This window comes from Anabrus simplex, chromosome 2 (assembly GCF_040414725.1).
Source record: "Anabrus simplex isolate iqAnaSimp1 chromosome 2, ASM4041472v1, whole genome shotgun sequence".
NCBI classification, from domain to species: Eukaryota; Metazoa; Arthropoda; class Insecta; order Orthoptera; family Tettigoniidae; genus Anabrus; species Anabrus simplex.
In genome coordinates this window covers 877,219,785-877,242,844 of record NC_090266.1, presented here as the reverse complement: position 1 = coordinate 877,242,844, position 23,060 = coordinate 877,219,785, and the positions used below count along the sequence as shown (strand labels likewise).

Below are 23,060 nucleotides of genomic sequence, written 5' to 3'. Positions count from 1 at the left end.
GAATTACTGACTGCCTTAGGAGAAACCAGCATGGCAAGGTTATTTCATTTAGTGTGCAAGATGTATGAGACAGGAGAAGTCCCATCCGATTTTCGGAAGAATGTTGTTATACCTATTCCCAAGAAAGCCGGTGCTGACAGGTGTGAAAACTACCGCACCATTAGTTTAGTATCTCATGCCTGCAAAATTTTAACACTTATTATTTACAGAAGAATGGAAGAATAAGTTGAAGCTGAGTTGGGAGAAGATCAATTTGGCATCAGAAGAAATGTAGGAACACTTGAAGCAATCCTGACTTTACGTCTGATCTTAGAGGATCGAATCAAGAAGGACAAGCCCACGTACATGGCATTCGTAGATCTAGAAAAGGCATTTGATAAGGTTGATTGGTCCAAGCTATTTATGATTCTGAAGATGATAGGGATCAGATACCGAGAACGAAGAATTATCTACAATCTGTATAAAAATCAGTCTGCAGTGATAAGAATCGAGGGCTTTGAAAAAGAAGCAGCAATCCAGAAAGGAGTGAGGCAAGGTTCCAGTTTGTCCCCTCTCCTTTTCAATGTTTACATAGAACAGGCAGTAAAGGAAATCAAAGATAAATTTGGAAAGGGAATCACAGTCCAAGGGGAGGAAATCAAAACCTTGAGATTTACTGATGATATTGTTATTTTATCTGAGACTGCAGAAGATCTCGAGAAGTTGCTGAATGGTATGGATGAAGTCTTGGGTAAGGAGTACAGGATGAAAATAAATAAGTCCAAAACAAAAGTAATGGAGTGCAGTCGAACGAAGGCAGGTGATGTAGGAAATATTAGATTAGGAAATGAAGTCTTAAAGGAAGTAGATGAATATTGTTACTTGGGTAGTAAAATAACTAACGATGGCAGAAGTAAGGAGGACATAAAATCCAGACTAGAGGAAGAGCTTTAAGAAAAGAAATTTGCTCACTTCAAACATTGATATCGGAATTAGAAAGATGTTTTTGAAGACTTTCGTGTGGAGCGTGGCATTGTATGGAAGTGAAACATGGACGATAACTAGCTCAGAAAGAAAGAGAATAGAAGCTTTTGAAATGTGGTGTTACAGAAGAATGCTGAAGGTGAGATGGATAGATCGAATCACGAATGAAGAGATAATGAGTCGAATTGGTGAGAGGAGATAGATTTGGCTAAATTTGACGAGAAGAGATAGAATGATAGGACACATCTTAAGACACCCAGGACTTGTTCAGTTGGTTTTTGAAGGAAGTGTAGGTGGTAAGAACGGTAGGGGTAGACCAAGGTATGAATATGACAAGCAGATTAGAGCAGATGTAGGATGCAATAGTTACGTAGAAATGAAAAGGTTAGCACAGGATACGGTGGCATGGAGAGCTGCATCAAACCAGTCTATGGACTGATGACTCAAATACAATATACAAGATGAAATAGCTGACCAATGCCCTCCACGAAAATAAAATCGCAGTAATGGCTCTGCAAGAAACTCGCTTCACTGATGAAGATATGTTTGAGTCTGAAGGGTATCGGTTCTTCAAGAGCAGATCCCATAAGAGAGTAATGAAAAACACACCTATCTTCAGTCAGCTTTTGCTGTCAACAACAGAATCCTTAGGTCAGTCTCAAATTTTGAAGCTGTTAATGATAGGTTATGTCTAATATCCCTGCGTTGTGCAAATAAAATATATATGCTAGTCAATGCACATGCTCCAACTAATGAACAAAAAAAAGACCTGGAAGGCACAGATAGATTCTGGAACATCCTGGAAAATCCCAAAACACAACATCAAGATCCTAATGGGTGATTTTAATGCACAGGTAGGACGTGACCGGAAACACAGGAAAGTTGTTGGGCTCTACCCAGCACACAAAAGAACCAACAAGAATGGAGAACGCCTCGTTGAACTATGTGATAACCACAACCACCAACTGATCTCAACACACTTTTGTCACTTACCAATAAAACAGATGACATGGAGATGCCCAAACAAAACAATAGGAGAATTCCAAATAGATCATGTTGCTATATCTCAAAGATACAGTCCGGAAATCATGAACATTACCGTAAAAAAGGAAATAAACATAGACTCAGATCACTACATATCAATAATCAAGTTTCGGCCAATCCCTCTCAACAAAAATAAGAACCAACCTACCATAATTTGCTTTGACACAAAAAAGCTAAGAGAAAGAAAGGATGAATTCAAAGAACTTGCCCAACCAGTGGAAAAAAACTTCAATGGCATGAGAGAGCAGATGATACAAGCTGCAAAAGGAGTGGCCAAAATCAAGAAGAGGAAGAAGCACACGTAGTGGAACGATAACTGCGAGAGAAGACCTTACGGGATCGTCTGAATGCCTGGAAAAAGTATTACACCTCAAAAAAAGAAGAAGAAGATTGGAAGATGTACAAAACACAACAAGCACAAACAGCAAAAATAATACGCAGTGAGAAACGCAAGTATGAAAAGGAACTACTGGACAAGATTGAGCAAGACTTTCATAGAGGTGAGACCCATGAATACTTCAGAAATTTAAAAAAGAAGGTACAAGGATACAAGGCACCTTCCCTTTACTTTCTAAGGAAAGATGGAACTCTTGCAACATCAAATGAAGAAAACTGCAAAATCTTGGCTAAGTATTTTAACGACCTTCTAAACTGTGAAAAACCAGCCAACCCCATCAAAACAAACAAACCAGTGAGCCAAAACCTGCCATCTTCTCCACCAAATCGCGATGAAATCAAACACCACATAAAGAGACTGAAAAATAACAAGGCTCCTGGTGAAGACTCCACGATTGCGGAACTGTGGAAACATGCCCTGGAAGAAGCAATTGACATCCTACACCAAACCATTGTAGATATAAGGGAAAAAAGAACAACTACCAGAGGACTGGAAGCTAGCCTTGATCCATCCTTTACACAAGAAAGGAAATATAAGAGATGTGAACAATTACCGTGGAATTTCTCTTCTGTCAGAAGCCTACAAGATCCTGTCACTATCCATCCTTGAAAGACTAGAATAGCAAGTTGAACACAAACTCGGGGAATACAAAGCAGGTTTTTGGAAAGGCCGATCAAGTGCAGAACAAATACTTAACCTAAAAACCATAATAAGATGCCACATGCTGAGAGGTCGAAACTATGCATCTACATTTGTAGACTTCAGGAAAGCATATGACTCCGTCGACCGTGATGTGTTGCTTAACATCCTTGCAGAAATGGGAGTCGATGAGAAACTCCTGACGATAATAAGGGCAACACTAACTAATACCAAATCCAAAGTAAAATTCCAAGGATGTCTCTCTGAACCCTTTGAGATCAAGATAGGCGTTCGACAGGGAGATGGGCTGTCACCTTTTGTTCAACTGCGTACTTGACAAGGTAATACAGGATGGCGAAAGACGTTAAAAGATAGAAACCTTTACAAACCCGTAAGGATTGGGACAAAGAAAATGGAGTGAAATAGATTGCTTAGCATTCGCTCATGATATAGCCCTTATGACAGAAAATTTCAAAAGTACAACAGAACAGATCAATGTGTTGAAGTAGCAGAACAAACAGGTTTACAAATTTCCTTTCAAAAGACAGAAGTAATGTCAAATATCAAAGATGATACGGCACAACTGAACACCAAATATGGAACGATAAACCGTGTTAGTAAATTTAAATACCTTGGGGAATGGATTCAGCAAAATGGATTTGACGAAGAGGCCATAGCAGCAAGAATCAAGAAAATGGAAGTCGCTCTCCAAACCACCCGCAACATATACAACAAAAAGTGCTTTTCCCTGAACACAAAAATTTATGACTACAACACTGTCATCAAACCAGTATCGCTATACGCATCTGAATGCCTTATCCTGTCTGAGAAATGTTTGCTTGCGGATTTAGAGAGGAAAAAATATCCTACACACCATACTTGGTCCAAACTACAAAAAAGGCATCTACATTAGAAAATCCAGGCAAGAAGTATACTCTAAGATAGAGAAGATCACAGAGACAATGCGTAAAGGCAGAGTTCGCTTCTACGATCATATACGACGGATGATCGACTCTCGATGGACGAAACGTATCTTCAGTGCATTTGACTCAAAAGAAAAAATGGCAATGCCATGGTACGTTAATGTCAAGAAAGATCTTAAAGAACTGGGCCTACAAGCAGAAGACGCACAAGACCGAAATTTTTTCAGAGCAGCCATGAAGACTTTTGGGACTTTCCGGGACGAAAAATGGGCAAATGGTGCTAAATGGACAGAAGAATGTCGTGCTAAACACAGTGAACTAATGAAGACTATGTGGATCAAGCGAAAAACGAACAAATGCCAGAATGTAAAGTGAGGCTTATCGTGTTCCCTAGTCGGCCGATTAGCGAAGTTGAATGAATGAATATTGGCTATATTCTGACTAAAACGTTAATGGGACTAGTTTTGACCTTGTGCGGCTTTTATCCAGTATTCGGGAGATAGTGGGTTGGAACCCCACTCTCGGCAGCCCTGAAGATGGTTTTCCATGGTTTCCCATTTTCACATCAGGCAAAGGCTGGGGCTATACCTTAATTAAGGCCATGGCCACTTCCTTCCCCACTCCTAGCCCTTTCCTGTCCCATCATCGCCGTAAGACCTCTGTGTCGGCGCAATGTAAAGCAACTTGTAAAAAAAAATACGTTTTCACCTTATTTTGTGGTCATCCTCAGCCAATGTATAAACCAAAATTGGCATAATTAAAAAACTCTGAGGAACACAGAACATCTAAAAAATGTAAATGAAACAAGAAACTTTAAAAACTCCAGTCTTTGGTGCTGTCTGTTAAAAAGCTATATCTGAAGAGTAACAACAATGTCCCTCAGTTGTTGTATGACGTAAATGTTATTTAATGTTTTGTTAAGTTAAATGGCGTGGTTTTGTACAAGTTGTAGCTGTAGGAATCAGTCAGAATCTTGATTACACTGTGACTTATGAGTGGATGTATTTGACAAACTTGAAAATTGGCTGAGGAGGACATCTATAAAACCAGAACTGTGGAATGCAGTAGACGTTTGTAAGCTGTCAATATGGATCAACTGTATGTTGTCCACAATGGATATCCCCCCCCGCCCCTTCTCCCCCACTTCACACACAGCTTCATGGGTGTCTTTCTACTATGGCAATGTGTTGTAGCACAGGTATTTTTGCTTTGCAGGCTAGAGGCTACTCAGTTGTGGCCATCTGATTCCCTTACAGGTGCAAAGATTATTGGTTTAATAGATAACAGTAGCAGAATTGATGTATCAGGAAGCTATATTTTCGGTAGTGATATGGATAGTGACTGCACAGTAAGAGTTTACTGGAGAAGTGGTAGATATCACAGATGAAGAAGAAACAGCTTCAGCTGTTCGATGATAGTGGGGGAGAGGTAGATTTTGTCACGAGCACACGAAAGATCCCCTTCACGGTTATGTCAGGTACAAAAAAAGCATTTTGAGTGTTTTAGATGCTTTTCTGCTGCTTTTTGATAAAGTGATAGACCTAATTGTTCGACAGACAAATAGGTACACGGCACAATGTATACATGGCGTCCCCTTTAAACCACGGTCACACGCCAGGAAGCGGGAGCCAGTGATGGGGAAGGAAATTTGTGCGTTTATGGGGCTTGCAATGTTGATGAGGATAATGCAGAAACATGCCCATCTTGCGATATTTACATTTCTATATGAGACACATATGGGCTAGAAAGCTTTTTAAAATTCAGCCTTTTCTGGAAATTATACATGGAAGTTTTCAGACTATCCACATCCCCAATGAAAATATTTCTTGCTTGTTTTGTAAATACAGTATACCTGAAACAAATACCAAAAGTAGAACTTATCCAAATTATACATTTTTGCAAATATTGTGGGTGGTTATGGACAAACCTGAACAGCAGTCATCACATATATTACTGTAAAACATTGGACATGATCTCAGTTAGTTGTTTTAAAATTTTCATTACATTATGTTTCGTAGATTTAACATTATGAATTCTTTAACTTTGTGTCTAAACCTACATTGACCTTCAATTAGAATACCGCCCCAGAAGTGAGCAGCTCCAGATTAAATTTCCGGCTTGAAGGGTTAAATGGTAAACAAAATGGAGACATGAAGGAAAAAACTTCCTGGAACTACTGTACAGTTTAGATGCCTTGGCTGAATGTAAGAAGAACTTTTTCTCAAACATTTACAAACTTCTAAACATACTAGCAATTCTGTCAATGTCAACTGCCTCTGTTGAGAAGTTTATTTACTCTTTGCAGCTTAAAAACTTATTTGAGGAACACAACTTCTGAGTCAAAATTTGGGGCCGATGACCTTAGATGTTAGGCCCCTTTAAACAACCATCATGAGTCAAAATTGAATGGACAGGCTCAGTTGAACATACAAAAAACACATTACTGTAAGTGACGAAGAAGTGATTGGCGAGTTTCCAAAAAAAAGACCAAGAAAACATTTATTGTTGGAAATTATTATTAGTTAGAATTGTATTTAGTGTTTTATCACATATGTAACTTGTTTTTAAACAATAGTTATCATTTGAAAGTTATAATATTTTCACCATTATGGTATCATAATGATATAACTGAACATTAAACACTGGCATGAAGGAATTACTGGTTATGTAATAGCAACATATCCCTGTAATCTCTCTTACTGGTTAGTACAAATAGCTCAGATAATGGCTTAAATCATCTTATACTTTACTTTGTTATGATGCAAAGAATTTTGCTGCCACAGTAGCCCTCCACCCTCTTCCCCCCCTCCAACACAGGAAAAAAAAAAAAGAAAAAAAAGATGTAAAACGCATACCAATTATTATCCTAGTCCCTAGTTTATGATTTTACTTTTACTTTCTTTACTGAAAGAAGAACACTGATATTAGCAGCATTAATGCAATATTTTATAGGCCTATTTTGTTATGAATTTAAGCATAGTATTTTGAGAGACCTATATTTTTTTTTTTTTAATAAATAGCTTCTTGCTATTATTTACATCGATTTGAAAGTCCTGTGTCAAGTTAATTTGCCATTCCTTCTTTCTACTTGTTTCTTCTAACATCTGAGACTACCACATGGGTTATGCACAAAACAAAATGTACTTCAATACTAGTTTGAGCTGTGGGTCAGTCCCTTATATTCAGTCTTAAGAATAAATGAAATGCTAGCATGTTTAAATAGTCCACGTCAAATATGACAACCTTGCTTTTAGCACACGCCCCCCACCACCCCAGCTAGAAGAAAACAAACTGACAATGAACCCTGATCACTAAAGGTGGATCGAAAGCAGGAGAAGTACTGGGACAAAAAGCTCCCGACTGGGGATGCGTTGACAGTCTTGAGAATACAAGGGCCATTTTCTCGTTAAATAAGAACCAATGGCACAAACATTCGGATATGCATCTTGCTTATTTTTGACATAGATTAACCTCCCAATCTGAACAAAATCAGTGACATCCAAGCTGTGGGCTTCCCCTCATTAGAATTTGCACAAAGGCAAAAAACATCAGAAAGGATTTATAAATAAGAAGCAAAACACATTGTTGTATGTTTTATGCAGATAATCAACCAATGTTATCTAAATTTATATAGTTTCATAAAGAGGAAAGGACATTTCTCTTTCTGGGGGAAAAGAAAAAGTTACTAGTTGTACTGAAAAAGAAAAGGTAATAACTAATATTATAAAACTGATTACTTTATTCTTACAACTTTGAGAGCATTACAGATACAATTTAGCATACTTCATGACTACTGCACTCCCAAGTATTTAGCTGAAAGACTCAGAGGAAAATGAAACCTACCATTAAGATAATCCAGCATGACAAATAAATTACTTGCTCAAAGAAATAATGACATTAAAAAGAGTCAGAAAGTATTGCACAAACTTCCTCACCTGTGATAATTCAGTAAGGCTGCACAACTCCTTGACCAGTATGCACAATCTTCACCAGTCTTCAACAACCTGTTCTGTGAAGAACACTCATTTCTTAAATAGTTGGGTGAAGGGGTATTGCGATTCTCTTCATGTACAACAGCATTTACTGGCTTTTCAATATCATTAGTTCTGCTGCTGTTAATGGTAATGTTAGGTTCCTTTTGTGACTTATCTAACATATTCCCTGTCGGTGATGGGACCGAGTAGGATACAGTAAAAATTTTAGTCAAACACACTGTAGAATGCTGAGGCATTTCTTTGAAAATCGGGCTGATAACACTTCTGTTTCCATTGATAATCCTGTCATTATCATTCCAAGGTTGAACTGTAAAAGCCATATCAATGCTGTCAAAGCCTCGACCCATGATACCTCCAGTGGAATGTCCCAAATCGAAGGTATGGCCAAGTTCATGACATACGGCACCAAGAGTTGTAGCAAAACAGCCACCATATGTACCTCTATAGGAAAAAGAGAGAGAAATATCAGAGCATTATCACATTCTTTCAAAACATTCTTTTGAATCATGTAGTGTACATCAACTAAATATCTGAAGTGCAAAAGCCTCCATAATGACTTGCTAAGATTGCAGTGCTAAGAAGTTAATTGTAGTTCTCATACTACATCTGTTAATGGCAAACTTAAGGCACTGTTCACACTAAGGCGATATAAGATAAGTGATATATAGTAAGGAATATATTGCAACGATATATTGCTAGGAAGGTTCACGACACTGGGCGATAAAAATTTGGTGGGAACACAATTCTCACTACATCAGTTACAAATATGAGTTCAAGTTAGGAAGACGTTGTAGTGGCTTATTGGTTCAGGTGTAGGATGAGAAGAAAAATGAAATACTGGGTACATCCCTGCAATCTTACCAACCTGCACCATAGCTCGGCTGTTGTTTCTCGAAAGCTGTCTCGACATGAATCAAAATTCAAGTAGTTTTATCGAATGAATCCTGAAAATTTTCATTTTCTGAAGAGTCTAGTGTCATAAACCCTTGAAAATAAAGATACTCACTTCAGGAAGGCCATTTCTTCAGATAAAAAACTTCTGATTACTATAAGGTAAGTAGATATTAATATGAAAAGCAGTATTAATAAAATTTAGCAGTTTTAATTTGATAATTTTTTACATATTTTTTTACAAATTGTACCAATCAGTTCCACTAAATTAATGAAAGGTATTACAGAATTATCTCCTCTTCTTCCCGTCATGTTCACAGCTCAAAATATTGTACGATACTAATCGGTGAAGAGACTAGCAAGCGGCACTTTGAGAGATATGTCACTTGCGATATGTTGTACAATTGCGCAGCTGTAAACCTTTTTTATCGCCTCCCTTTAGATTTCAAGTATCTGTCTGTGCGTGTTGCGTATTGTATATCGCTTACGATATATCACTTATCTTATATCGCCTTAGTGTGAACGCGGCCTAAGTCAAATCTCCTTTTCATGCACTTGCATGGATGCGAGTACACTGACACATTTTCTCTAAGTGCATTCTTAGAAAGCAAGCAAGCTCTTATATCTATGTAACTTCAAGTCTTGTGATTGTAAGCCACAAAATCTACAGCTCTGCATGGAACATGGGTCATACCATATTGATTTTCCATTATGGAATTTTCACAAGTGTCCTTCATGCTGAAAAGTACCTCGAGACTTTGGTGACAAACTATGTGGTATGAGAAGACCATTTGCAAAAAATGAACTGCCTGTTTCTACTACAAGGCCCTGAAATAAACCCATGAATTATGCATTTAAGCAACAGGAAAGTGATACTAGTTACTACAGGTTGGATTGTACAGCCCTCAGTGTGGACAAGTAGCGAGCAGAAAACTATTAGTAGCTGTGTCCCACTACCGTCTGACCACGCAAGAGTCCAGCTTCGATTTGGAGGCCTTCAAGGTAGGATTGGGATGAAGGGTGTGTGTGTGTGTGTGTGTGTGTGTGTGTGACATTTCCTGTATCAGACTAGGATATCAACAAATATTCTCTACTTTAATCCCGAGAATCTGAGCTCACTGCTGTTGAAGTCCATATACTGAAGTGTGTTATGGACACAAGTTGACAATTATATTGTGTCAGTAAAATGTTCAATCTCCTTTGCTTGTAGTACAAATTTGGTAATATTGACTAAATTAGCTCCATTAAGGTTAGTTTATGAGTCGAGTAGCTGTTCACGTTAACTGGAAGCAGGCAACCTGAAAAGTGCAAACGGCCAATCAAGCACATGATCAAATACTTGAACCAATAGCCAGGACAGCTAAGTGAGTTGACAGTATTCAACCTACTTGTCTAAGTAGTTTGCTCCCACCACTGTAATCCTTACTGTAATGCAGGCGATACACCATACTTGCATCAGGTAAACAATCCTCTGGCATATCTGAAATGGCAGCCTTTGATACACAAAAACAACAATGTTGGAGACTTCTATATCTTTGAAGCAAAAAGAATAATATCACTTGTAATTTTACTCTTACTCATACAGGGTTCACATATGTTTGTGAATGGTGTATACGCACCATGATCATTTCCCAATAAAATATCAAAATTTGCAGGTGCCAATCTCAATCAAGACTTGCATTCCTGTGGAACCTTAAATAAGTACTCAGAAAGACTTAAAGCTGAAGCTCCATGAAAATCTCTTTGTTGTAACCATTCACTAATCCTAAGTTCGACTTAAAGTACAACTAATTCACTCTCTGATACTACCTATATTTGACTACTGTGACACTGTGTTCACTGATATAACCTGTGACAGTAACAAGAAACTGGACCGGAACCTGAACAGTTGTGTAAGATATATCTTTAATCTGCGATATGATGCTCATATATACCCTTATTACAAGGAGCTGTTGTGGCTTTGAGTGCACCAGCAATGTGAACTTGACATGTAATCACTTCTGCACAAAATATTTTCTACTGATACTTCCAAATATCTTTATTCACCTTTTTACCTCTCGTCCTATCATGACCACAATACAAGATCTGACTCCTCTATTACTATACCTGTAAACTGCACTGCTGCTTACAACCGCTCCTTCATAATCTCCGCATCCTGCTCTTGGAATTCGCTACCTGCAAACACTGGAGACAACCCCTCCCATCGCCTGTTTAAAGTGGCTTGACACGAGCATTTGCTGAGTAGATCCTGCTGACTTGCTGGATAATTGTTGAGTGAATGAAGGAATGAATGAACGAGATAAATTAACGGATTACTTTAAATGAGTCATTTAAGAGTAATTTATTTATCACAAACAAACAATGCCCAGACCCGAAGTGTTTCTCGCATCATGGTACTGCTCCCATGTAACGTCGACCCATGGTGTTCCGCGCGTAACGGTACCAATCACAAGTATTCTCATGGTTCTAAAGACATCCTCCCTTGGTCGCTCCATTTAGCCACCTCTTATACGACAGGCAGGGGATACCGTTTGTTTATTCTACATCTGCATCTCCCACCCACAGGGTGTGTAGAAAGAGAGAAGGAAAATAAGAAATCTGACACTTCGAAAAATGAAGTACCGGACAAAGAAAGACAAGGACCTCGAAGGGCGTGAAAATGAAACTCCCTAGACCTCGAAAGCTTTAATACCGACAGGGTTAGAAAAGAACAAGAGTTGACCGAGGGAGGTCGGACACGATAGACGAAAGTGAGGAGCCTGTCACAAGGATGTGGAAGCAATCCCAGGTCTCAGCTAAGGGGCCTGTGGTTGCCAACCCATGCTCCCATGTTGAGAGCCTCTGGGGCCTCTTTTAGTCTCATGTTACAACAGGCAGGGGATACCATGGGTGTATTCATCTGCATCCCCCACCCAAAAGGGTGAAGACATTCTTGTTGAAGAGTACAGATTTCCTGATAATGCAAATTATATGAAAAATCAGGTGGGAGTGGGTGGTCCATTCAGTATATAACAGAACTATTTTAATTACATTATAAATATTGTACCTATTAATTTTAAAACCAAGGATGTATCCGAGTTTAATTATAGCCTGAGGGTAAAATAGCCAATATGATATTATGAAGAGCGCATAAGTAGATCTGTGTACGCTGCATACAAACAATAACCTCTATGAGAATTGGTGCTGTACTCAACTTGGTTATTAATCTTTTCTAAATATGAATAGTCTCATTTTCTGGACAGGCACAAGAAATCATTAACAGCATTCCTCCTAGGTAAACTAATGGACCTAACACTTCTAAAATTTGGTTTTCGTAATGTTCATAATCCAAGTCGATTTTTTGGGATAATTCTTCATTTCCCAGCTTTCTTCTTATTTTGATGATGTATTATGATGATGATGATTAATAATAATAATAATAATAATAATAATAATAATAATAATAATAATAATAATTGCAGTTTTAAAGGGGCCAAACATCAAGATCATTGCAATAGTTTTTGACTTTACAATAAGGTTAATTAGGACATTTTGGAACTACCATGGTTGGTTATGTCAAGTTTAATCATCTGTCTACTTTACTGGATAGTAGACATCATTAACAATATTAGGCCAAGCACTACAAACTTCCCGGAGTAAGAATCCTGTGCTTATACACTGGTAGTTACAAATTCACAAAAATTAGTTTTTCAAGAAAGAAGGGAACAACAGTGTGTGGTGGTTTGTTCAATACTAATATTTAAAATATAGCTACTACAGATATCAATTTCATGGCACAATTGGGAATCAAAACCTGGCCAACTGGATGGGATGTTACTATGCTACCACAGTGATGAATGAAGGAATATAATATGTGTCTTATTTCTTATTTATAAGTATGGAGTTCAAAAATTTTATGACTAATTAGCAATTGATATAAAACAACAGGCTGTCAGTCCCAAACCACTGAAGATAATTACTTTCCTTTTTCAACCAATTCAAATAACTTTTCTCTATAGTTATAACCTTTTTGAAGTATCAATCTGTAAAAGCAGGCAAGATATTTGTAACAGTCCTTCAAGCCACTCCTCCCACTCTGAAAAGCAGAATTCTTCCCACACAGAATGCTGGGAGGCCTGTCATGGACAAAGCGAGGTTTGATGGACAATATTGCTTCTATAAGGGAAAACATCTGGCCATGACTTTCTTAGATATAGAAAAGGCATACGATAGTGTCCCCAGAGAGAAGGTTTGGGCAACCATGGTTAAAGAGAGACTTGGAAGAGAAATGTTAGAAATGGTGCAAGCAATGAACAACAACTGTGTTAGCAGAGTACTGATCCCAGTTGGAAAGACAGAATGGTTTAGGAATAAGACTGAACTAAGACTGGGGAGTGTGTTGTCACCTCTTTTGTTTATTATGGTCATGGACAAAATTGTAAAGGAAACAAAGAAAGCCTATAGAGATAAAGAGATGAAGATAATGCTGTTTGCAGATGATGTGATCTGGGGAATGAACAGCAATGAAGTACAACAACAACAACTAGATGTACTAAATGAAAAAAATGGAGAAGTATGGCATGAAAACCAGTAGAGATAAAAGCAAGACTATGGTGATGTCAAGAGGGGAAAGGCAAGGAAAGGGCACTGTGAAAATTGGAAGTCAGAGTCTGAAAATTGTGGACATCTTTAAATAACTAGGAAGTGAGTTAATGGAAAATACTAGGGTGCACATTAGAGATTAGCAGAAGGGTACAGCAGGGTAATGCATTCTACCAAAGTGTAAGGAAACTTGTTTGGAGCAAAGAAGTATCAAATACAGAGATAATGTACAAAATGTACTATGTACCCATACTGACTTACACAGCTTAGACTTGGACTTCAACTAGCAGGCAAGAGAGTAGAATTCAAGGCAGTGATATGAAATTCTTAAGTAGTATGATAGAAAAGACAAGAAAAGACAGAATGAAAAATTCTTAAGTAGTATGCTAGAAAAGACAAGAAAAGACAGAATGAAAAATTAAGATGTTATGAGGTTGGGATAGGAAAGCTAAATGAGTTAAAAAGAAACTACGCAGGTTTGGACATGTAAAGAGGATGGAGGAGAATAGAATTCCAAGACAGATCCTGGAGGGAAAGTGTGACTGCAAGAGAACAAGAGGAAGACCTAAACAAGGTGGATTGAATCAGTGAAGAGCGGCATAAGACGACAAAATTTAGACTGGGACAAGATTGTGGAAGACGAATGGTGGAAGGAAAGAGGAAGATGGAGAAGTGCCATAAATACGCTGACCCGGCAGGAGCTGTTTAAGGAGAAATGATGTTGATGAATGGAATTAAATTTTAAATTCTTTTCAAAAACAAAGCTTACAAGGAAGGGTACCCAACTGTTGTCGTTGACCTTTGAACGAGACCAGTTTATTTATGGTTCAGAACATCAGAAACTACTTCTGGTGCGATTTGACATGCTATGGATCACTGTTGAGTAGGAGTGGGAGGGAAGTATGGAGCACAAAGAAAGGAGTAGACGCAAAACCAGTCTGTTAGTTATGTATTAGAAGCGAATGTGATCTGTTGTATGCATAGACTGTTATAAACTGAAACTAGCTGTGATCGTTAAGTTGTTGGTGGATATCTTCGGTATTTTGGAGCAAAAAGCCAAGTAGGGTAGATTGCATAGTTTTCGAACAGATTAGGAAATAGCTACTTGATGAAGACTTTCTTGTTGAAGAGTAAAGAACTTTTTGAGTAGATGGAAGTCCCCAATGATATTGAAAGTAATTTTACAGATGATCCAGCGATACATCTACAAAATGAGACTTCAGAAAGCAGTCGAGCATTATGTGGCAGTGACAAGAGCAGTGGTTCCTTGTATTATCCATCACCACCAAAGAAGAATAGAACAAAATTTCCTGAAGGTTACTTGGATGATTCTTACAAAATCTGGACGAAGCAGCCAAGAGGAAATGATCTACCCATTCATACATGATAATGCATGTTACTGTAATGGATGGCACTCTTCTTCCAGGACTATCCCTAGGCATGTCCCCTAGAATCAAATTCACTATCATAATTGCACAAAAACACAAATAAAAAACAAGACAGTTTTGCAAAACTTTGGAAAGACACTGAAACAAAATGGCAGAAACAGGAAGGTACTACAAGAAAGAATAAATAACAAGGAACATGATCAGTTCATTGCAATGCAAATACAACAGGGAATTATATAACGGGCACCAGGAAATGTTCACCGCAGTGCCTACGTGCTGCTGCGTGAGGTAGCATCAGCAATTTAGTTGGCAGCGTGGTGTCATCTGTCACGCTCGCTCAACAACAGGCCAAGGTTGACAGGATAGCAGTGCAGGGAAGGCCCCACGTGTTAGCTGTCGATATCAGCAGTGTGTATTGCATTAAGCAAACATTCAGATAGATTTAATTTCATTTCATATGGCAAAACAAGAATACATTATAAATACATATTTCTTAAATAAGAATAATTTACTGGTCAGCATTCAAAACTTAATGTCCAGACTTTTCAGCCAGTCCACTGCTTCTGTAGAGGCACTATGTAATTCTTGAACAGATCCACTTAATCTTCTTTTTAGGCAGGCCATAACAACGTGCTGGATGGTCTGAGGCACATTATCATAGTCGCAGAATGGCTCTTCAGATTTTCCCCACTTGTGAAGCCAGAATTTACACCTTCCATGGTTTGTCCTGATTCTGTTTAGAGATGACCATTCCCTTCTCGGTAAGTTGAAACCAGAAGGAGCTCTACAAGGATGGTGGATTAAACCCAGGTTGTCAGGTTTAGAAGAGGTCCATTCTTCACGCCAGATCTCATCAGCATCAAAATGCGTTTCCAGGAGCTTCTTGCCTAACTTCCATGATGGGTTTCTGGACTTTAATCTCTTTGGTTATTCAGATAGATTATTAGAATACAGTAACAGGGTACAAGCGGTAATGTTTATTACTGAAGAGCTTTTTTGGTGGAATATGTTTTTCGCGAAGGCGATCGGTTTACAGAAAATATAAAACTAAAATTTCAGGTATGGTTTCCTAATTCAAAGAGTTTAAACCGGGATACCATTTGGGATTTGATCAGTAAATTTTGTGTGACCAGCTCAGTTCACGATGCAAGAAACTTCAGTGAAAGTCTTCGAATACAAGGACAACACTTCCAGTATCTGTTATGAATTGCTGTGGTGAGTACAATGTTTAATGTTTATTGCTTGTTTTTTTATACAAGCGGCAGCAGCCGTGCTGCCAACTTAACTGCTGATGCCACGCCATGCAGCAGCATGTAGTCGCTGCGGAGAACATTTCCTAGCGCCCTGTACGACCGAATGCTACGAAACTGGGCGGTGTCTTTTAAAGCACAAATTGATCCAAACACAACCTTAACATTCAAAGCTTCCAAATCATGGCTGCAGCAGTTCATGAGGAAAAAACAAGATTGTTTCTCACAAGATCATGAATAAAGTTGGCAGCAGATTTGTTGGTGATGCCACTGATATAGAAGAGAAAGCTGATGAGATTGTTATGGAAGTAAGGTGTTTCCAGTGCAGATAATTAATGTAGATCGGTCAAGATTTTGAAAAGAGTTATGTTCTGGGAGAACTCTTGATGTTAATGGAGAAAAGACGATTTATGGTACCGTGGGTTCAGTTGGAGCAACCAGACATTCGTACATGATAATGCATGTTATTGAAATGGATGGCACCCTTCTTCCATACAAGTACTGTATGTTCTTGTCTTGGAATCGAGCGGGAAATTTCCAGTAAGCATGACACTTGAATTACCCAATTTTAACGCATATGCTAGCAAATCACCAAACATTACAAAAAGGGATTTGAAAGTGTTCCTGGAACAGGTGTTATGGCTGGATTTGCACGGCAGAGATCGAATTCTTCTTTAGGTGGATTCTTGAACAGCAAATAAAGACGATGCACTATACAATGAGACAGTTGCAGATGATGAATTTCACAAGAAGCTGATCGTTGCAAAATGTACTGGATTGGTACAACCAGCGGATGTTTTCTTCTTCCATACATTCAAAAGTAACAGATATTCATAACAGATATGATAGTGTTATCATCCACAGTTAAAGTGGGGCAAAGAGAAGAATTTCTTTGAGCTCGCATCCGGGAGATAGCAGGTTTGAACCCCACTGTCGGCAGCCCTGAAGATGGTTTTTCGTGGTTTCCCATTTTCACACCAGGTAAATGGGGCTGTACCTTAAGGCCACAGCCACTTCCTTCCCATTCTCAGGCCTTTCCTGTCCCATCGTCGCCATAAGAACGATCTGTGTCGGTGCAACATAAAGAAAAAAAACCAATATCTTCGCCTTCAATCGTTTGTGTACTTTCAATTTTTGGCAAATAGATTCAAACAACAGATCTGGTTTGCTTTCTTCAAACATGGTTACACCGATGAACATCCAGGATCATTTCAGACACCTTCCGAACAGTGTTTCGAGATTAGTTTGGAAGAATAATTTTTCAAAGATGACTGTGCTCAGCTTGCTTTCATTCGATATGCTCACTGTAAAAGATGTTTATGTATAGATCATGGATTAATTATCGCCCTTCATATCTATTGCACTTAAACTGCCATGGGTGTGCAATGTATTTTATTTCGAGTATTTAAACATTACCGAATGCATTTGCTCACCTCTCTACAATTTTTAGCTGCGTTTGGACTAATGTGAACGAGTATTCCTGTCTTTATGTCTATATTCTGCAGCTCGTATCTCCTATGTTTCTTGTCCATTGCACGGTATGCATATTTCGATATTGTCCAACACACTATATAGATACAGAATGTGTGCAGTGATGGGCAACACTCTCGCTCGAGACTCACGTTGTAGATCTCGAGAATCTCGAGACCGATCCTCCTGTAGTGCAAGCTGTGCGACGTACAAGTAAGTACGACTGTAAACTTGATAGTATATCATTCTCATATGAAAACGTGTAAGCCAATACATTTTATCAAAAGCCTGGAAAATTACTGCATGTTCAACTGTGAAACCCTTATTACCATTAATACCCTAGTGATAACCGAATGTCAATATCTTAAACTGTTCACGGCTCATTTGGGGTGGACATCTTAGCTGAATAACCCTGCATAATTTGTGAATAACTATAGATAGGATGTACACCTACTTGGATACTGGAGGCGTGCATTATTCAAACTTGAGACGGGGAAAATGTGGTTTGCTACATATGCAACCCCCATTAAACATGAGTGGAACGTGTAATCTAAAATGCCCGACTTTACTCCAATTCTTTCAGCAGTAGTGATGGGCAACGCTCTCGAGACGGATTCTCGTGTGTTGCGAGCTTTGCGACGCGACGTCCCAGTACTAAGAGTGCAAGCTTGGTAGTTATCATCAGCGGTTCTAATATGGAAACGTGTGTGACGATAAATTTTGTCAAAAGCCTAGGAAAGCACTGCATGTTGATCTATGAGCTCATTAATACCATTAATGAAAGTGAAGACAGAATGTCAGTGTCTTAAACTGTTCGAGTTATTTTAGGTGGACTTCTTAGCTGAATAACCCGTATAATTTGTTAATAACTGTTACGAATTAGAATGTAAACCTACCTGGATGTCTCACAGTCGTCGTCGGCAGGGTAGCTTCTTATGATTCAGACCGGACCGGAGGTGTTCTGTGACTATTCTTCTTCATTTATATTATGTGTTTTAAGTGACGGATCATCCCAGAAGTATTTCTGCCGATGTATTTTATTTCTTTTGAATAAACAACACAGCGGGCTGTGCTATGTGGCATCTCTTCAAAATAACCGACATCCACGACTTACGTTGCATTTCGGACATAGTCTTCAAGTTGATACCTACAACTAGTACAATTTCACACTGCACCGTCATATATCGAAGTACCTAATTATGCAGGGAATACTCTATAACATAGTAAGGAATTACATCCTTCGTCACCAAAATATCAGTAAACATAAGCAGTGGTCATATGTTATTGAATGTGGGGTCTGATAACGATGTACACCTATCTGTCGAAAGAATTGGAACAAACTGAAGCACTTTAGATTACACATTCCATTCATAAGTAATGGTGGTTGCATACGCAGCAAGGCGCATCTTGCCTTGTCTCGAGTTCGAATAATGCATGCCTCTAGTATCCAGGTACGTGTACCTACAGTAACCGTTAGGTTCTGTACTTAAATCACTCATTCGTGTACCTACCAGTGCATACAGTGCCAGAATGCGTATCCTTTATTATTATGTTATACTGCGTCAAAAAAAAACTCTGTATAAATGAATGCCCTAGTCGCTTGTTGACATGTATTTACGAAATGAAGAAGGCCCGTGGTTGGCTATTCACATACTCGGCACAAACAACATTCGGCTCCGACTTCCTGTAGGCCTACGACACGCTGCTCGCCGCACAATGCGGGGACAACGCTCTCGAGATCTCTCGAAATTTCTCGCGAGAAACAGTGCTTGCGCTAGTCTCGAGACCTAGTCTCAGACTGCCCATCACTAAATGTGTGCAACAACAGTTGGGTACCCTTTCCTGTAAGATATGGGGTACTCTTTGCAGAACAATAATTTTTCAATATTCAAAATCATTATCTACATACATAAAACAGTCGTTCAATCTGTACTTTCTGAATATTAACCTGATATTTTTTTATTACATAAAACAGTCTTTCTGCCTGTACTTTCTTTTTACTTTTTACACCGGACAGGAAAAATAACCACCTATGTCAGCTTAAGTTTAATTTTTGTCTATTACAGCATCATGGGAAAATGGATTCATGGATTTCCTTTAAACTTCGTATTTAAGTTTATGAAAAGGCCAAGTACGAGCTTAGCTATAATTCATTCAAGAAAATCCAGCATAAAAGGGGCCTCAGAAAGGTCCTTATACATAAAACTTTTACAGTTGGTTTTAGAGGAAAATTGTTCATGACCAAATGTATTTAGAATATTATTTACAAACTTTTTTGTTCTATACCTTTTACTGAAGTGAAAAATAAGGGAAATATCACTGCTGGTTGTGTAGAAGTTTTAATCTAAGAGCTGATAACTAACTAATAGAGAGTGGCTGTGGAAATCATTCTGGCAACGTTTAAATTTCTGTCTGTAATTAGTTTTTTAACATTAATCTGATACTCTGTTTCTATACCAGAAGAAAAGAATAAATCAAGATTACATATAATTCACAAGGTTTATTCCACCTACTCAATACTGTACAATAATTGCAATGTCTATAAATACATTACAATATATTAACAAGGGACTAGTTTTGACCCTATGTGCGTCATCATCAGCCTAAATAAGATACACTTTTGATTTGCTGATGTCCTAAAACAAAATTACATTGTGGAAATAAAAAATGAAATGTTGATAGATAAAATTATGTTGTACTGATCAATGACAAATAAAATTTCAGGTTTACATATGTTGCAATTAGACTGTAAGAATAGTATCACAACGAATTTCTACAATGATGATTAAAATAATGCCCCCCCATCACTTTTTTTTTTGTGAATACTCTAAAATTGCACGTTAAAAGTATAAGATGCCAGTCTAAATACAAAGTCCAGATGCTTCTATTGAGTTCTATATTTCAAGTGCATCTTCTGATAGAAAAATGAATGTTGAACATTGACGCAGAGGGTGTCTGTCTTGATTAAGGTCCAATATTTCTGATACAGAGATTGAATGTAGGCAAAACCATGCAACTTCTTATAATGTTATGGATTCTTCCTGTGATATGAGGAGAATTCCCAATCCAAGTTGGAACCAATAGAACCTTGCACGCAATGTGAAAGACTTGACCAGTAGTCACAGGAAGAATCGATATCATAAGAATGTAATGTAGCAATTTGTTCATCATTGTTACAATCACTCGCATCAGGTTTTAAGCAATTCCCACAATTAATTCTTCGCGAGTTTTTTTTTTTGTCGAAATGAAAATGAGCACACAGTACGATGTTGAAGCCCAACATCCTGATGAAGCTGGGGAGCAGAAACAAGCTTACTGGGGGCTGAGATGAGATGGATATAAAAGGACTTGGATTAATGAAGACAGCAACGAATGAAGATGTGGATATTGTCGTCACTGTTTTTTTCATGTTAGTCCTTGTATACTGTTGTTGCTCCTCTTCCCACACTGCCTCATCCCATCCTATTATGTGTTTCTTTCCATGTTCTTATCTTTATATGACTTGAAGCTTACAAATTAATCAAACAGGTTCACTGCACACTCTCAAAGATGCAATCTTCCCACCTTACCAATTCAATGGTACCTTATGTTACAAATATATGTTAGTGAGTTTTGTTTGTTTCAGTTTCATTTTTACCAGACTGCTACCTAACAGTAAAAATTGGATGAGCAAATTTAAGCAAAAGGTGTAGGGTAGATAAAGCACATGTTGAGCCAATCATGCCAGCAATAAGCAGGCTAAAGCATAAGTTTTACTTCTGTTAATGGTTGAGCCATTTCACGTAGTAGCAGAGGAGAAGCTCATGGCGGGGAACACATTCAAGTGTAGAAGGTTGAAGTCAAAGAAAAACATCACTTAGTGTGAGAGGAGAGTCAAAATAAATATCCCTTCAAGTACAATCATAGTGATGAGAAAGTACCAAGGAAAGAGAGAGGCAGGGAATTTGGCTTGTGCAGTGTGTTTATGTCTACTTGAAATCAACACTGTAAAACAAAAAGAACAATATTTTGAGATAGATGTATTTTCAATTTGAACAAAAATTAGCAACTTCATGATTGATACAGTATATACAATGACAGTCTGGACGATTACTCTCCGAACTAGCACAATCATAATGAGCTTTTCAAAAAAATTAGCATAATATTTCGAAAATGCTAAATATCATTAGAATACTGAAATTATTTAGGCTATACCAACAGAAAATAGAATAGCTTCCATTACTTTTCATTGTAATCCCCCATTACACTAAGCATAGAAACAAAGTGCCAAAACAACTATGCAATGCTGCTGGTCATCAATTCCTCATCAGTAGCATATGAGGTACACATTTTCTCACACGTATGGGAAAATATATTTACTGAATGTCAATCAGTTTCGTTTTCCCAAATTAGGTTGGTACACAGAATCTAAGTTGCAGTAAGAAAACAAGCCTTCTGCATAGGCAGCATCATAGATGGATGGTTCAGTTGAGTAGCCAGTGTGAAAAAGAGTACAGTGGGGGAGAAAACAACATGCTACACATTTGGCTGTTGGCCTTAAAACAGAGAGCATGTCAAAATGCAAAAATGAAACAGGTTTCATAAAAAAAATTAAAAGCTATTGGGTTGATGCGTAAGTTTGTGCAGTTCTTATACTTTATTTTACTGTCACTGTCACGCACTGTAACTCGCAATCACGCAGTGATGTATTCATCTTCACTCTCTATGACCAACTGCCAATGTTCAGGTAGCAGTTGAATGCCTCATCTGTAGAACTGTTTTGGTTTTGACTGGAAGAAATCTGTTAGCCATTGGTCAAGAGAAGCTTCGTCAGGAAAACACCTGCCCCTGAATGTGGTTAGAAAGAGAGCAGAAAAGATGGAAATCTGAGGGGGCAAGGTCAGGACAATACGGAGGATGAGGAAGAGGTTTCCAGCCAAGTTCAGCAATCACACCTTTGGTCACTTGCGCTGTATGTGGACGAGTTATCATGAAGCAATAAGACTGGTTGTTGGCTTTTCTCTAGTTGTCAACAGCAACAGCAAGCAGTCTTAGCTGGTCACTATACACAGCAGAGGTAATCATTACGTTTTTCAGTAGTAGTTCAAGGTGAAGAAGGTGCTTTTTTTTTGATGGGCTGAGCCACTCTTTCCTCTTCTTCATGTTGATATACAGGCACCATTTCTCGTCACCAGTGACAATTGCAAGCTGTCCACTTCATATCCGTATCGATGAGTATAATCAACAAATTAATTTAAAAAACACCCAATCGATACTTTATTTTTTGCCTTGGGCAAAATTAAAAATACATTAGCACACACAGAACATGTTTTGACCACTTAGTGGTCATCTTCAGCTATATATAAATAGCTTAGATGAAAATATTTGGATACTAAGCACATTAAACCTTAAAACTATGTCCCATGAGATCCTAAGAACTATTACTCTAGGTGACCTAAATGAAAGGACGTGGGGACGCCACCTAATGTTATTACAAAAAATGTATCACCATAGACGCTTTTAAATATCTCAAATATGCA

General features: G+C 38.2%; 1 protein-coding gene across 1 annotated transcript in view; it reads right to left on the bottom strand.

Moving 5' to 3' along the window:
- Positions 1-23,060, bottom strand: part of LOC136864534 (uncharacterized) — a 57,863-nt gene that overhangs the window by 18,445 nt on the left and 16,358 nt on the right. Inside the window, exon 2 of the mRNA XM_067141634.2 lies at positions 7,902-8,402. Coding sequence (XP_066997735.2) covers positions 7,902-8,402 — 501 coding nt within the window. The remainder of the gene's footprint in view (positions 1-7,901; positions 8,403-23,060) is intronic.